At 37.8% G+C, this 17144-nt stretch overlaps 1 protein-coding gene across 2 annotated transcripts in view; it reads left to right on the top strand.

The window, feature by feature from the left end:
• The window catches only part of LOC137656756 (uncharacterized), a 44629-nt gene extending 28684 nt beyond the window's left edge, over positions 1–15945 (top strand). The window contains exons 5-11 of one of the 2 annotated variants that reach the window (XM_068391016.1): positions 1981–2417; positions 5476–5736; positions 6448–6537; positions 9719–9812; positions 10373–10588; positions 12074–12219; positions 13473–15945. In XM_068391016.1, coding sequence (XP_068247117.1) covers positions 1981–2417; positions 5476–5736; positions 6448–6537; positions 9719–9812; positions 10373–10588; positions 12074–12219; positions 13473–13700 — 1472 coding nt within the window. In that variant the 3' untranslated portion in view covers positions 13701–15945. The remainder of the gene's footprint in view (positions 1–1980; positions 2418–5475; positions 5737–6447; positions 6538–9718; positions 9813–10372; positions 10589–12073; positions 12220–13472) is intronic. The other variant, XM_068391018.1, reaches the window with a different exon arrangement.
• Positions 15946–17144: the final 1199 nt, after the last annotated feature.

The following is a 17144-nucleotide window of genomic DNA, read 5'->3' as shown; positions in this document are numbered from 1 at the left end:
GATCATCAATCTGGTAGTCAGGAAATTCGCTCTCCTCGATTCGGGACAAATGATCCTGATAGCTCCATTCTGGCCGATGAGGGAATGGTTCACGGAGGTGGTGGACTTGTTGATGGACTTTCCAAGAAGCCTCCCTGCAAGTCCAAATCTGCTCAGACAACCCCCCTTCGAGAGATATCATCAAAACCCCCTTGCTCTCAATCTGACTGCCTTCAGACTATCGAGAAGCTCGTCAGATCGAGAGGGTTTTCAGCGCAAGCTGCGAAAGCTATTGCCAGAGCGAGGAGGGTCTCTTCTCAGAGGGTCTACCAGTCCAAGTGGGAGACTTTTAGAGCTTGGTGTAAGAAGCACAAGATTTCCTCATCCACTACCTCTGTGAGCCAGATTGCGGATTTCTTGTTGTACCTCAGGCAGGACGCTAAGCTGGCTGTGTCCACTATCAAGGGGTACAAAAGTATGCTCTCTTCTGTCTGTCGGCATAGAGGCTTGGACTTGTCTAGCGACAAGGACTTACATGACCTCTTGAAGTCTTTTGAGACAACCAAGCAGGCCCAGTTAAAGCCCCCTTCTTGGAACCTTGATGTGGTTCTTAAATTTCTGTGCACCAAGAGATTTGAGCCCATCTCACAGGCTCCCCTTAGGGAGGTTACCAAGAAAACCCTCTTTCTTTTGGCCTTAGCAACAGCTAAAAGAGTCAGTGAAGTCCATGCAATTGAAAAACAGGTAGGCTTCAATCTGAATGGGGCAGTTTGTGCCTTAAGATTATATTTTCTCGCTAAAAACGAGAACCCTTCTAAGCCCTGGCTAAGGACCTTTGAGGTTCCTAACTTGACCAACCTAGTGGGTCAAGAGCAAGAGAGGCTCCTCTGTCCAGTACGAGCCCTCAAGACGTACTTGTCTCGCACGAAAAATGTGAGAAGCTCTTCTAGCTCCCTGTGGTGTTCTGTGAAAGATCCTCAGACGCCCCTTTCCAAGAACGCTTTGTCTTTATTCCTGAGGGAAGTTATAAGAGAAGCGCATCTCTTGTGTGAGGAGGAACACTTCGGACTTTTAAAAGTGCAAGCTCACGAAGTGAGAGCCATTGCGACCTCGCTTGCTTACCGCAAGAACATGTCGCTCCGTCAAATTATGGATGCGACATTCTGGAGGAGCAATTCTGTGTTCGCCTCTCATTACCTCAGAGAGGCGAGAGTGGATTATGAGAAATGCTATACCTTGGGCCCATACGTAGCTACGGCTTCTGTATTAGGCAAAGGAGTTACTACCTCCCCTCAACCTTAGTTTTGTATACTTGTGCGTAGGTTGGTGTTTTTTTATTGGTTGTCTGAGGACTTCGACTTGTGTACAGTCACCTCAGTCTAGTTAGATAATTTTTATCTACTTTGCAAAAGTTAGGTGGTTGGTTTGGTAAGGTTGCAATTTTTATTTTGGGCAATAGGTAGTCCTGAAGTCTAGTCAGATTGTTGGTCTCGCCCCGTTAACAGACTCGATTGAGTGTTTTCAACATACTTCACACCATATTTTTATACATTTATAAGGTGATTTAGTTTTAAAAGAATTTTGTTATAATGGCATTGAAGTTATAATTGTACCAGGTACTTGAATATCATTTATGTCTCAGACTCGCTCAATTTTTTCAGGTACAGTAATTGAAAGACGGCATATCACTGCTCTTCTTTAACATAATGTGAAATTGGCTAAATTGTTCAGAGATCATGAATATAGGATAATTGTTAGTGATAGTAATGTGTGTGGATGGGAAAATTTAGTCTCGCTTCAAAGTATTATCCTGAGCATTTATTGTGATTTTTGGTTATATTTAATCTATATACTCTTTTGTTTAATAGTTTTATGAAATCTTTATCTCAAAAGTATCATATATTATGATACTTTAAAAATGTAATATGATTTCCAGTGTATATTGTAGTGTGATGATCCAGTGCATGTTGCTGTACGTGCTAATAATCTCTCGCTTTACAGGCGTGAAACGGCCACAAGAATTTTCAACCCACGAAAACAATCCGGCAAAAAAGAAGAGGAAGAAGAGGTCTTCTGTAAGAAATTCTCCTCCCATCCAAAGTGGAAATGAGTATCCTGCCGAACCCATACCAGCCTCGGTTGCTGCACCGCAACAGGACTTCCCCACAATATCCATCCCCGAGACAAACCCGTCGCTAACGAACCTGGCTCTCAACCCCTCGATTCCCCTGACCGTTCCTCTCAAAGTGACCGTGCCCACGTCGGAAGGAGACAAATCCAGCCAGAAATCCGGTTGGCTCCAGATCGTCTCCTCGATGCGCCACGGAAACGAGACCGCTCAAGTGAATTCTCAGACGAACGAGTCCGTTTCATCAAAAAAGTCTAAACCGTCGCCACGCAGTGCAGCTCTGGATGTCCTTGCCAGCAATTTTCTCCAGGTATGCATGTTAGTTTTGTTAGTTTTTCATTGTGTGGTTTTTTAACTGAGTTGTTGAAAAGTATTTTTCAAGTACAGGTATAGTAATGCACTGACCTTTCAAAAGGATTATTTATGCATACAGATCTGTATACGGCAATCGGTTCCTCCGACGTGTAAAGTTGGAACGTACCTAAATGCATTACTTTTCGTGAGTGCTGAAGTCACTCGCATATGCTAATGCAGTAACAAAGCCATAATCTAGGACAAAATTTCCCTTTATTTCTGGAAATGTATCTAGGATTAAAAAATGGGACATACATACATATACCAAGGCACTTCCCCCAATTTTGGGGGGTAGCCGACATCAACAAATGAAACAAAAACAAAAAAGGGGACCTCTACTCTCTACGTTCCTCCCAGCCTAACAAGGGACTTAACCGAGTTCAGCTGGTACTGCTAGGGTGCCACAGCCCACCCTCCCCCGTTATCCACCACAGATGAAGCTTCATAATGCTGAATCCCCTACTGCTGCTACCTCCGCGGTCATCTAAGGCATCGGAGGAAGCAGCAGGGCCTACCGGAACTGCGTCAAAATCGCTCGCCATTCATTCCTATTTCTAGCACGCTCTCTTGCCTCTCTCACATCTATCCTCCTATCACCCAGAGCTTCCTTCACTCCATCCATCCACCCAAACCTCGGCCTTCCTCTTGTACTTCTCCCATCAACTCTTGTATTCATCACCTTCTTTAGCAGACAGCCATTTTCCATTCTCTCAACATGGCCAAACCACCTCAACACATTCATATCCACTCTAACTGCTAACTCATTTCTTACACCCGTTCTCACTCTCACCACTTCGTTCCTAACCCTATTTACTCGAGATACACCAGCCATACTCCTTAGACACTTCATCTCAAACACATTCAATTTCTGTCTCTCCATCACTTTCATTCCCCACAACTCCGATCCATACATCACAGTTGGTACAATCACTTTCTCATACAGAACTCTTTTTGCAATTATGCCCAACCCTCTATTTTTTACTACTCCCTTAACTGCCCCCAACACTTTGCAACCTTCATTCACTCTCTGCCATACATCTGCTTCCACTCCACTATTTGCTGCAACAACAGACCCCTAGTACTTAAACTGATCCACCTCCTCAAGTAACTCTCCATTCAACATGATATTCAACCTTGCACCACCTTCCTTCTCGTACACTCATAACCTAACTCTTACCCACATTAACTCTCAACTTCCTTCTCTCACACACACTTCCAAATTCTGTCACTAATCGGTCAAGCTTCTCTTCTGTGTCTGCAACCAGTACAGTATCATCCACAAACAACAATTGATTTACCTCCCATTCATGGTCATTCTCGTCTACCAGTTTTAATCCTCGTCCAAGCACTCGAGCATTCACCTCTCTCACCACTCCATCAACATACAAGTTAAACAACCACGGCGACATCACACATCCCTGTCTCAGCCCCACTCTCACCGGAAACCAATCACTCACTTCATTTCCTATCCTAACACGTGCTTTACTACCTTTGTAGAAACTTTTCACTGCTTGCAACAACCTTCCACCAACTCCATATAACCTCATCACATTCCACATTGCTTCCCTATCAACTCTATCATACGCTTTCTCCAGATCCATAAACGCAACATGCACCTCCTTACCTTTTGCTAAATATTTCTCACATATCTGCCTTACTGTAAGAATCTGATTCATACAACCCCTACCTCTTCTAAAACCACCCTGTATTTCTAAGATTGCATTCTCTGTTTTATCCTTGATCCTATTAATCATTAATCTACCATACACTTTTCCAACTACGCTTAACAAACTAATACCTCTTGAATTACAACACTCATGCACATCTCCCTTACCCTTATATAGTGGTACAATACATGCACAAACCCAATCTACTGGTACCATTGACAACACAAAACACATATTAAACAATCTCACCAACCATTCAAGTACAGTCACACCCCCTTCCTTCAACATCTCAGCTCTCACACCATCCATACCAGACGCTTTTCCTACTCTCGTTTCATCTAGTGCTCTCCTCACTTCATCTATTGTAATCTCTCTCTCATTCTCATCTCCCATCACTGGCACCTCAACACCTGCAACAGCAATTATATCTGCCTCCCTATTATCCTCAACATTCAGTAAACATTCAAAATATTCCACCCATGATGGGACATGTAAGACATCAATATTGAAAGATCGGTTGAAGCAGTAATGAAAAAAATTATAATATTCCTTTATGAGAGCTGTCTTGTATCCTCAAAAAAGAAAATCACATCAAGGACATAGATCTTGAAAGATCAGTCAAAACAGTAATGAAAAGATATTTCTTTGTCTTTGTGAGAGCTGTGTTGTATCCACGAAACATAAGTCCTGAAGTGTTGTTTGACGATTCACAACCATTGATTTGTCAGAATTTATTTTGATATCTTTAAGGGCATGCCATCTTAGATACTGTCTGTAGGAAAAGGCCACTCTCGTGTACCAGATTTGCAGGAGTAGCTCAGTCTTTCCCATTATTTTTTTAAGGTTGTAATTTGGAAAAGATTTTTAAAATGAATAGAATCAGGTGATAAGAGAAGAGCAGTACTGTAGTGTAGTATTGATTGCAAAGGGTTGATATTAATGGTTTAATTACCCACAATTTCCAATAAGGTACTTTGTGGTGTTTGTTCTTGATGGTTTTGCCTGGAGTAAGATAACTTCTTTAGTTGTTTTGCCATGTGATTATGTCCATTTTTTATGAAGGCAAGAGTTTTTAATTATACAATTTCTCTAAGTATTTGCTGCATTTGGTAATATTAAGAATTAGGATAATTTTCTTATAATAAAGTTTCTCCATAACAATTTACTTTTCTAGAATATGAGTGCTGATTGTAACTTAATTTTATGAGTAGATATACTGTAAGTGCAGGTGGATTTAAGTTTTCAGTTTTTGGTTGGATACTTAACTAAATGATTTTTCAATCTAAAATTGTCAATACTCATACTTCTGGTAATTAGTTATATACAGTATCCATGATTTCATTACAGACTGAAATAAAGGAGGAAGTAAAGGATGAAGTCAAACAAGAACCCCTGTCAATACCCTTGGGACCAGATGATCCAATTGAAGAGGACAACAGCTGGGAGGGTTACAGGGAGTCTCATGCTGCCGAAGACTCGGAGACTTATCCTAAGGTGTCCTCGGCTCTGCAGCCTCCCCCAGCATTACACCCGGTTTCCAGCGGGAACTTGAATCACGCTTCGTCAGTCTTACCTCTGGGATTCTTTCGTTTGGGATCGTATGCTGTGGTGAGTGGTCTTTGTTGTGTCCTGTGTTTATCCCGGTGAATGCCATTGGATGCGTTTTACCTCTGGTTTTTCTAGTTCTCTCTGCGCCATTGGATGTGTTTTATTTCCAGTTATTGGTTCTTTCTGCACCATTGGATCTATTTTATATCTAGTTGTTTTAATTTTTTCCTCTTTATTTATTTACACTTGAATATTTTACAAAATATGTATCATTCTATAGCAATTGAGAAGAAATTTATTCAGCTGTATGATAATATTGTTGTAAAGTCCTATCTTTGGTCGCCTTTGTGCAAAGATGAATCAAGCAAAATGTCTCAAAAAATTCCTTGGAACTTCAGTGCCAAATTATTTGGTGAGAATTAACGCTAAATGGGTTAAGTATTGAGTTTTTAGTTTTCTATGGCTTGTTTAAAACGATTGGTATTTGTGATAATGGAAATTATAGCAACAGAAAGTTGATGTTGGACAGCTAGGTTGGAGATCATTGGAAGACAGTAATTAAAATGACAAAGTTATACAGCTTTTGCTGAAGGAACGTTGCAAACTTGTTTATTACCGTCTTCAGTTGTGCATACATGGCTAAGAGGAGGTTAGTTCTTCTACCGGGAAAATTTTGACTAAAATGGTCTCAATATTGTAGGTATTATGTATTAAATTAGAGTAATACAGTACAATAGGTTAATGACTTGAAACTCATTAAACTCATTGCAGCAAAGTGGTGGCCAAGCTTGGGAAAATTCCAGCCAGTCTCCAGAGCCCATTACGCAAGAGGCTTCTCCAAGTGCCAGTCAAGGTGGAATGGTTAGTTTTTAAAACTTGCCTTTGATTTGTAGATATTGCAGAAGGTCCACTCAACTTACAGACATTCGGAGATACAAATACAAATCCAACTGAAAATAACGAAGACAAAATAAAGAAATAAATACTGTCGTCATCGGCTTGTACTTGTATCCGAATATCATGGTTTTCTGTCGCAATAGAAGGTTAAATAGAGGAGAGGGTCATAGTAGGTTAGTTATTGAGGGCGAGCCTTCTTATTTCTCGTAAGACCAATTTGTCAGCCCTCTTCCCAATCACATGAATACTGTACATACATACATATACCAAGGCACTTCCCCCAATTTTGGGGGGTAGCCGACATCAAACAAATGAAACAAAAAAGAGGACGTCTCCTCTCTACGTTTCTCCTTGCCTGACAAGGGACTCAATCGAGTTCGGCTGGTATTGCTAGGGTGGCACAGCCCACCCTCCCACATTATCCACCACAGATGAAGCTTCATAATGCTGAATCCCCTACTGCTGCTACCTCCGTGGTCATCCAAGGCACCGGAGGAAGCAGCAGGGCCTACCGGAACTGCGTCACAATCGCTCGCCATTCATTCCTATTTCTGGAACGCTCTCTTGCCTCTCACATCTATCCTCCTATCACCCAGAGCTTCCTTCACTCCATCCATCCACCTAAACCTTGGCCGCCCTCCTGTACTTCTCCCATCTACTCTTGCATTCGTCATCTTCTTTAGCAGACAGCCATTTTCCATTCTCTCAACATGGCCAAACCACCTCAACACATTCATATCCACTCTAGCTGCTAACTCATTTCTTACACCCGTTCTCACTCTCACTACTTCGTTCCTAACCCTATATACTCGAGATACACCAGCCATACTCCTTAGACACTTCATCTCAAACACATTCAATTTCTGTCTCTCCGTCACTTTCATACAGAACTCTCTTTACATTCATGCCCAACCCTCTATTTTTTACTACTCCCCTAACTGCCCCCAACGCTGCATCCTTCATTCACTCTCTGACGTACATCTGCTTCCACTCCACCATTTGCTGCAACAACAGACCCCAATTACTTAAACTGATCCACCTCCTCAAATAACTCTCCATTCAACATGACATTCAACCTTGCACCACCTTCCCTTCTCATACATCTCATAACCTTACTCTTACCCACATTAACTCTCAACTTCCTTCTCTCACACACCCTTCCAAATACTGTCCCTAATCGGCCAAGCTTCTCTTCCGCGTCTGCAACCAGTACAGTATCATCCGCAAACAACAACTGATTTACCTCCCATTCATGGTCATTCTTGTCTACCAGTTTCAATCCTCGTCCAAGCACTCGAGCATTCACCTCTCTCACCACTCCAACATACAAATTAAACAACCTCAGTGACATCACACATCCCTGTCTCAATCCCACTCTCACCGGAAACCAATCGCTCACTTCATTTCCTATCCTAACACGTGCTTTACTACCTTTGTAGAAACTTTTCACTGCTTGCAACAACCTTCCACCAACTCCATATAACCTCATCACATTCCACATTGCTTCCCTATCAACTCTTATCATACGCTTTCTCCAGATCCATAAACGCAACATACACCTCCTTACCTTTTGCTAAGTATTTCTCGCATATCTGCCTAACTGTAAAAATCTGATTCATACAACCCCTACCTCTTCTAAAACCACCCTGTACAGTACTTCTAAGATTGCATTCTCTGTTTTATCCTTAATCCTATTAATCAGTATTCTACCATACACTTTGCCAACTACACTCAACAAACTAATACCCCTTGAATTACAACACTCATGCACATCTCCCTTACCCTTGTATAGGGGTACAATACACACACAAACCCAGTCTACTGGTATCATTGACAACACAAAATACATATTAAACAATCTCACCAACCATTCAAGTACAGTCACACCCCCTTCCTTCAACATCTCAGCTCTCACACCATCCATACCAGATGCTTTTTCCACTCTTGAATACTGTAATAAAACATTATATCATTCAGTACAATAAGCAAAATAACATTTGTAATAACCTGATATCTATTTCATATGAAACCTGACCATTTGTTGACTTTTGTAGCTGGAAATCATAGACATGGGCTTTAGGTTGGGCGCACCATAGGCCAAAATTCAACTAGTAAACAAATCGACCTACTCACAGCTTCTTGGAACCAGTTAACCCTTTTACCCCCAAAGGACGTACTGGTACGTTTCACAAAAGCCATCCCTTAACCCCCATGGACGTACCGGTTCGTCCTTGCAAAAAAATGCTATAAATTTTTTTTTTTTTTTCATATTTTTTAAATTTTTTTTGAGAAAATTCAGGCATTTTCCAAGAGAATGAGACCAACCTGACCTCTCTATGACAAAAATTAAGGCTATTAGAAAAATTTAAAAAGAAATATACTGCAAAATGTGCTGGGAAAAAAATAACCCCCTGGGAGTTAAGGGTTGGAAATTTCCAAATAGCCTGGGGGTAAAAGGGTTAAGTTTGTGAGTTGAGGGCCTTCTGTAAGGTTAATCATTTGAAGTCATGTACCAAAGGAATTAGGATTAGTTTTGAAGGTGTGTGCTTGAGTAGTTTGAATTAGTTTTTTGCTGAAGTTTTATAATTGAGTAATTAGAATATTTTCTGCAGAAGTTTTTCACTTTAATAAGAATTGATGCGTTTGTTTGTCTCGCAGGTTATATTTATGTATGAATTATCAAGGGTCTTAACTGTGGTAAATAAATATTGTTTTTCGAGATAGCCGTTTCTGTTTTAAGTTCCAGTTATACTGTATTACAGATCAGCTACTAAGTTTGGTAGATGGGAGTTGATCTTGGGAAAGACACGTCGTAAATGATTTTGCCTTTCTTTTGCTAACTTAATACCGTTCACTTGATTGCTATATATTTTGAAATAAATAATTTTAAGAGATGATTTTGTAATATTGTAATTTGTATTAAGTATTCTGTAATGGTTTTATGAAAGTTTTTCTTAAGCTTAATTAAAATGTAGAAGTTTTATGCCCTGTTCTAGAGGCATGACGAAGGAATATTAACAAAAGCCTTAACTGTACAATTCAATTATCCAGTTCATTTTCCTTGTTATTTATTAACCAATTTATTTTATCATTCATAATGTTTCTTTGTTTGATATTTATTAATGGGTTAACCAACACTTTTCAGAATCAAGCAACCATGTCACCCAAGCTAATGCCTTACGCAAGCTGTGCTAACTGCGGGACAAACAACACAAAGCTCTGGCGTCGCAACGACAAAGGTAACGCGGCTCTTTCGATGCAGAAGTTTCAATTTGGTTCAACATTCGTATATTTTTATCATCATCATCATCTCCCACGCCCACTAACCTCAGTTAGATTTTGCAGTTGTCTCTATCTTGGGCTTTTAAATCAATACTTCTCCATTCATCATCTTCTGCTTTATGCTTCTTAGTCCTCAGCCATATAGGCCTTGGCCTTCCAACTCTTCTAGTACCCTGTGGACCCCAGTTAAAAGCTTGGTGAACTAATCTTTCTGTGGGAGCCCAAGGAGCATGTCCAAACCATCTCCATCTACTCCTCACCATGATCTCATCCACATATGGCACTCGAGTAATCTCTTCTATAGTTTCATTTATAATCCTATCTTGCCATTTAACTCACAAAATTCTTCTTGAGGGCTTTTTTCGCAAATCTGCCAAATCTGTTTGATATTGTATCATTGTCATTCCATGACTCATGTCCATAACGTATTACCGATATCACTAAACTAATATATATCCTGATATCTTAGATAATAAATGAAATAATCAAGTGGTTTTAAGATTTTCGTTACTTTCAGGGGAAATTGTTTGCAACGCCTGCGGATTGTATTTCAAACTGCACGGCATTAACCGGCCCAGCCACCTGTTCAGGACAGCGCCCATGACAAGACGAAGGAATCCAAAGAAGAAGAAAGAGGAGTCGTTCAGCAAGATCCTTCCGTCTCTGAATTCCAAGCAGCACGCTGGAATGTCGGACATGGAAAGCGGAGGTGCTGAGCTGTTAGAACACAATGGTAAGTGACAAGAGTTAGTTTGCTAGTAGATGTTTGAGTGTTGAAAATAATTATCTCTGTTTAGAGGGTTATATTTTATATAAAAACTATTGGTTACTTGACCTTTTGCTCTTCAGGATTTCTGGTGGTATACAAACTTTTTTTAATCGATACAGAAAGTCCTCAACTTTAAAACTTAATAGGTTATATGTAAGTTGAATTTTCGCCTCGGGTAGTCTTCACCTCAAAAGTCGACAAAATACTCCCATTTCATATTACAAATGTCTCATCTTGCTTACTGTACTGCATTAAATTATATTATATTATTTTATAATATTTTATTATGAACTTTTAATACAATATCTGAGTTTTATGATTACAGTTGTATTTTGTTCGAGGACCTTCTTATATCAGTGTAACCATTTTTTCTTCAACTTATTCTCATGTGCCTAGATGAAGGTCAACAAATTCAAGTTATTGATTGAAATATGGAAATAGGCGAGACGTTTCATCTGTCGAGGGGAAATTTACAATATTTAACCATGCTGTACTTTTAACACAATGAGAAAGTGTCACTATACCTACGTACTTGCAAAATTCAGGAAAGGAAGGATGGCATCATGCAATTTGCTTTACCATACAAATGATGCATCTAAAAGTGTGTCGTCACCTATGTTGTTTATCCTCCTCATGGACTTTGTCATGTGTAGAACAGTCAGAGATGGTGGAGAAGGATTGGACTGGATTGGTGATAGGAATTTAACATACCTAGAGTATGCTGATGATGCTGTCCTTCTTAGCAGAACACCACATGATTTGCAACGCTTGCTTACCAGAATGCATGAAATATCACACGAGGTGGGGCTGAAGGTAAATAGAAGAAAGACAGAGATGATGAGAATGGAGTATGCAGAGGAAGATGAAATATCATTAGAAGGAGAGAGGATTAATGAGGTAGAATCATTTGATGAAAACAACAAACATTATGATAAATACGATAAGAGAGCAGACAAGATGGATAAGTTATCCGTTAAAACAAAGTACCCGAACATGTATAAAAAGGCCCATCTATGACCTCGCTTTCCTCAACATCCAGTATAGCTTGCGTACTTAAGAGAATGCAGTATTCCATAAGTATGAAGTTAGAATTATCATCATTAGCCTAAAGAGTTTTGCAATCACTGAAATTCAGTAAGTTGAAGTCTGCTAAGTTTAAGTACGTGTAACACTATTTTGAGAAACTGGCTACATTTTATTTATCCAGAAGTTCTTGGTTATACTTTAAGCGTCTCGATTCAAGTTTCTGAAAACTTCAGCGTTATTTGTATCATTGGTTGGTGTCGTGTGGACATCCAACATAATTCAAAGGCAAGGAGATCTAAAATACTGGTGAATGGGGCATATTCTTGGAGAAGAGTTTTGCAATCACTGAAATTCAGTAAGTTTAAGTACCAGTATTTTGAGAAAAAGGTGACATTTTATTTATCAGGCTGAATTTCTTCCCAGATGTTCCTACGGAGAGGGAGAATATCCCAGAGACGGATCCTCAGGACGGGCTGGCCGTTTTGAACGCAGCGTTGACTCTAAACTCGCTCTTGGCCAAAGCTAAAGCTCACCAGGCATCTCAGATGGTTTCCCCATCCTCAAATAAGGTTAGTTTGAAATGCGGTTAGTTGGGGAACGTGCTGTCATCATGGAAGACTTTATTTCGCTTAAACTGTCTTATTTTCAACACAAATGTCATCTCTTACTGGTTTGTTTTAGAAATAAATGTTGGGGTATCATTTATCATTACTGCTTTATACTTTTAACTTTTTTATACATATTTTTAATGATTTAATGTATTTTTTGTCTTGATGTGGATGTAATGGGTTAGGAGCTCATTGTATTTTCTCTTAAAATGATATAGGAGAGCACAAGATTTGTTTGCAAAAATTGAGGTATTAGATGTTTTAAAAGGCCCTAATTCTTTTTAGTTTATTTTACCAAATTCATATTTTGATGAGTAAATTTTGTGCTCGTTAGACGAACTTATTTTATGTAAGCATATTGCTACTGCTATACTTGCTGGCCAAGAAGGATGAAGACTTTGGACTTTTCACTGATTCATGTTCTTCACTTTTTAAATGTTACTTAAAAGAAGAGGGTTGAGCATTAAATAAAAATGTGATATATTTTATTAGCTTATAATGATTAGAAATTCTCTCACTCAATAAGATTTTCTTTGAAGTTGAACAATATATTTTAATGTAGCCATCAAACTTATTGAATTAAATATTGTTTCCAGGGGTTGTTAGAAAATTATTACTTATTCTCTTACTCAAAAAATTTTTCATTAAGATTGAAGAATATATTTTGTATAGCTTTAGTTTCAGATAATGATTGGAAATTCTCTTACTCGAAAATTTTTTATTTTGAAGTTGGAAAATATTTTTTTTTCTAGTTTTTAATCTTATTTAATTTAATTTGGTGTTCAAGGGTTGTCATGTAATGATTAAAAATTCTCTTAATCAAAAAATTTTCCTTTAAGGTTGAACAATATTTTTTTTTTACAACCGTAATCGTATTGATTGTAATTTTGTTTCTAGGGGTTGCCAGATTATTAGAAATTCTCTTAATCCAAAAAATTTCCTTTAAGGTTGAAGAGTATTATATTTTATAGCTTTTAATGTTATTGAATTCAATTTTGTTTCCAGAAGTTAGATAGTGATTAGAAATTCTTACTCAAAAAATTTTCCTTTGATGTTGAACAATTTTTTTGTATAACTATTAATTGTATTGAATGTAATTTTGTTTCCAGGTGTTGCCACATGATTAGAAATTTTCTTACTCAAAAAATTTTCCTGTAAGGTTGAAGAATATATTTTATAGCTTTTTATCGTTTCAAATTCAATTTTGTTTCTAGGGGGTGTCAGAAGTAAGCGAGTCACGCCCCCCTCCTCCTTTACTGAAGATTCCTGTACCAGTAACTGAAATAGAATCTCAGGGTACCGAGGAAGATAGCCCTCTGGATCCGGGAGGAACGACGCATCCTTCGGGACCCCACATTATCATCAAGTCCAGTCCTTCAGTGCCAAGCCAACAACAGGATGACGAAGGCAGGAAAATAATCTCTCAGCTACTAGATAAGTAAATTGATCCTTTTATATTTACTAAGTATTGTATTGAAACACTTACGTGTTGGTGTAAATCTTGGTCTTAAGAAATTGTACAGCTTTTGTATCGAACAGAAATTATACCGACAGTACTGCTGACAAAGTTCCTCTCTTGATTTTACACATTTAAGCTCAAAATATGCCACTATGCATCTTCAGGGGAAGAGAGAGGATCTGAAATTATTTTCCGACCGAAAGCTTCAAGCAACGCCAGTTTTAGCGTGTGCGTATGTATGTTTTGGGGTGGGTGTGGTTATCTTCATCTCATTAAATCAGTAAGGTATACTTTCTGCTTTAAACTTTATTCTTTAAGTTTGTGAGTCTCACAAGTGTTTGCATTTCAAGGAATATATATATGTAACATATATTCACTGCTTTAAAGATGTCACCCCCAACTTGGCAGATACATATCATCTCCAGAAATGATAAGTGGAATCTCGTAAATTGTATGCCATAACTTAAGAGAGATGGGAGAGTATTTTTCACATTTGATATGTACATTTGTGTGTGTATGTTCTCTATATGTTTTTTATAGATAAGACTGTGAAACGATGCTTTCTTTATTGTACGAGAAGCTTGACTACAGTTCTTGTGGTTTGTTTTTAACTATTTATTACAATGACCTAACAAGGGTTCAATCATTTTTATCAATTGTGATACGTGAATGACATCAAAGTTACTCAGTACTGTACTGTAATTTGTTTTGTTTTGATTTGCCCTAACGTTAAATAGGAAATACGTTGGAGATGCATAATTGATATTATGGAATACTTACTGTGACCTGAACGTTCATGTTGGCGATAACGCCGTTGATTTTCGTTTTAAACAGTTTTCCGGACTGGTGAGAACTTTGTTGATTGAACTCCAAAGAGGTTGAATAAAGGATAAGCTTTAGCTTTAATCTTGCTCAAGCAGTCACTTATGAAGTTTGTTACCTCAAGAATTCAGGGTCCATATAATCCTCCAAAAGGCCTCTTGATACAATTACTTGCGGGATGCTGTTATTTCTGATTCAAGTCCTTTTAATGATTGGGATGCTGTACCTTCTTCACTTGGTTTTTGGTAGTTCTCAATATGTAAACATTGAAGAACCTTATTAACCTAATTAAGAGAGAATTGATAATTGTTTTGTAATTTTGTTAAAGATGTAAACATTGAATTGAAGAATCTTATAAACTTGATTAAGAGAGAATTAATAATTGTTTTGTAATTTTGCTAAAGATATAGTAATACCTTGGGATATGAAATTAATTCGTTAATGAGTGGGTTTCGTAACATAATTTTTTCGTATGGTGAAATAGAGCCAAATTCATTTGAATTGTTCAATATACCTAACCTAACCGTGCTAATTTTGTATCGTGAGTATTTTTTTTCGTAATATGAGGCAAAATATCCTAAGGTTTTACTGTGTATAAACTTTGTTATCATTGATACTGGTACAGTATACCGATCTAGTTTTGCTATGACAATAATTGCTTGTTGTTGCAAGCAGGTGATTTACAAGTAGACTTGCGTTTTTCACCTGCTTTCCCTTTAAAGTTTTCTCATCTTCTCACCATACACTGATCTTGTAGTTCTAGTCTTTCTTGTAAGTCTTCCATTTTTTTTGCACCTTTAGATAGTAGATATTTAAAAACCTCCGTGAGTTGCTTTCGAGGGGTTAATTTGATCCGCTCCACAGCTTCCTCGAGGTGCGCATAGATTGAGACCCTTAACTTTCTACTTAATTCAAAGTGTCACTGCCTTTTAGAGGATTATTTGGAATAGCTAACGGGAAAACTTTTGACTCTTGAGCCATTTTCTCCAGTTATTTAGCATTATTCAAAAATTTGTGATGTCTGAACTTAGGAAATGTACAAGAAAAAGAAACAGTGGTTACTGTAATTTATAATCTACTTAAAAAAAAGAGAAAAATAGTGTCTTAAATGTCATACTGTATTTCTTCTTGTCATATACATTATACTCAAAACATGATATTGTTTCTAACATGGTAATGCTCAATATTTTTATTGTATTTCTACTTAAATACTTTGCTTTAAATTTATTGTATATTCAGTAGATAGTATTAATGTCAACAGGATAGCATGTGTCACGGAGCTACCGTACGGGGCAGAGGGCTGCTCAAGGCATGTCGTCTGCTCTTCGCGTATGTGACGGAGTAATGGTTAATGTACTTTTAAGTTGGATTTGTGAAGCTATAATACATTTAGTTTTAAGACTTGGGCAGCTCTTTTTTTATGTCCATATTTATGAGGTTGTAAATGTCCATGTCATCGTATTTTATTTTTTCTTGAAAAAGAGGTAGAATTTCGGCACAAATTCTCTTGTTATCTGCTTTAATACTTTTAGGGAAAGGATAAGAATTGGGAATGTCAGGGGGTTTTTGTATTTCCCGACCACAGTATTTTTTCACTAATGTGCCCACGGAGGAATGGTGCGCATAAAACGAACAACTGCAGCTTGTGTACTAATAAATTTTGTGTGTAATTTTTTCACCTTTATATATAAGAGAAAAACTTTCGAAGGAACATTGCGATACCTGTGTAAATACTCTTACTTAGTGGTACTGAAATTAAAATAGTTTTCCAACAGTGGTCCTCTATAGTTGATCGCGGATAAGGAGGACTTACTGTACTTGGGTTTGATTTATATATATTTTGGTGTACAGGAATTCTGTCTAGGTTAAAGCGTTTGTTTCTTTCCGAATGTACGTTTTTTTTGTGGCTTTTGCCCATTCATTTTGAATTTGATTTAATCACTATATTTTAGTCTCATTTTCCTTTTTTAGTTTGAAGTCTTTTGGAAAATCATCTCATTTTCCTATGTCAGTTTGAAGTCTTCTGGAAAATCATCTCATTTTCCTATTTCAGTTTGAAGTCTTCTGGAAAATCATCTCATTTTCCTATTTCAGTTTGAAGTCTTTTGGAAAATCATCTCATTTTCCTATACCAGTTTTGAAGTCTTCTGGAAAATCATTTCATTTTCCTATTTCAGTTTGAAGTCTTCTGGAAAATTTATTTTTTATTCTGCTCCAGGCTGCTGTATTGAATACAGATTTCATATCAGAATGGAGATGTGTTTGTGCGTGTGTAAATGCGTAGGTTTACCTCTTCTGAAAAATCGTTTTGAATGGTATGTTTATGCCAGGAAATTGAACCTCTTCTTAGTGGTTAGACTCCTATTTATTTATTTATTTATTTATTTCTCAGGCAAATCCACCTTCTCGTGTAATTTGTGATATGTAGATGGTTAAATTTAATCGATACTATTGTCGTAGTGTTTTACCACTAGACGTACAGCAACGAATTTTGGCAAATGGCCTTTTTCTTTAATGCTTTGGTTTTAAGGTTATTTTTTGGGATCTGGTTCCTTTGAAAGGTGAGCTCTTTGCGCTAAGAGAGTTGTTTTCAGAATTAATTTTG

The sequence above is a fragment of the Palaemon carinicauda genome, chromosome 17, assembly GCF_036898095.1.
Source record: "Palaemon carinicauda isolate YSFRI2023 chromosome 17, ASM3689809v2, whole genome shotgun sequence".
Classification (NCBI taxonomy): domain Eukaryota; kingdom Metazoa; phylum Arthropoda; class Malacostraca; order Decapoda; family Palaemonidae; genus Palaemon; species Palaemon carinicauda.
The sequence above is the reverse complement of the archived record's forward strand: the minus strand, read 5'-3'. Positions and strand labels throughout refer to the sequence as shown.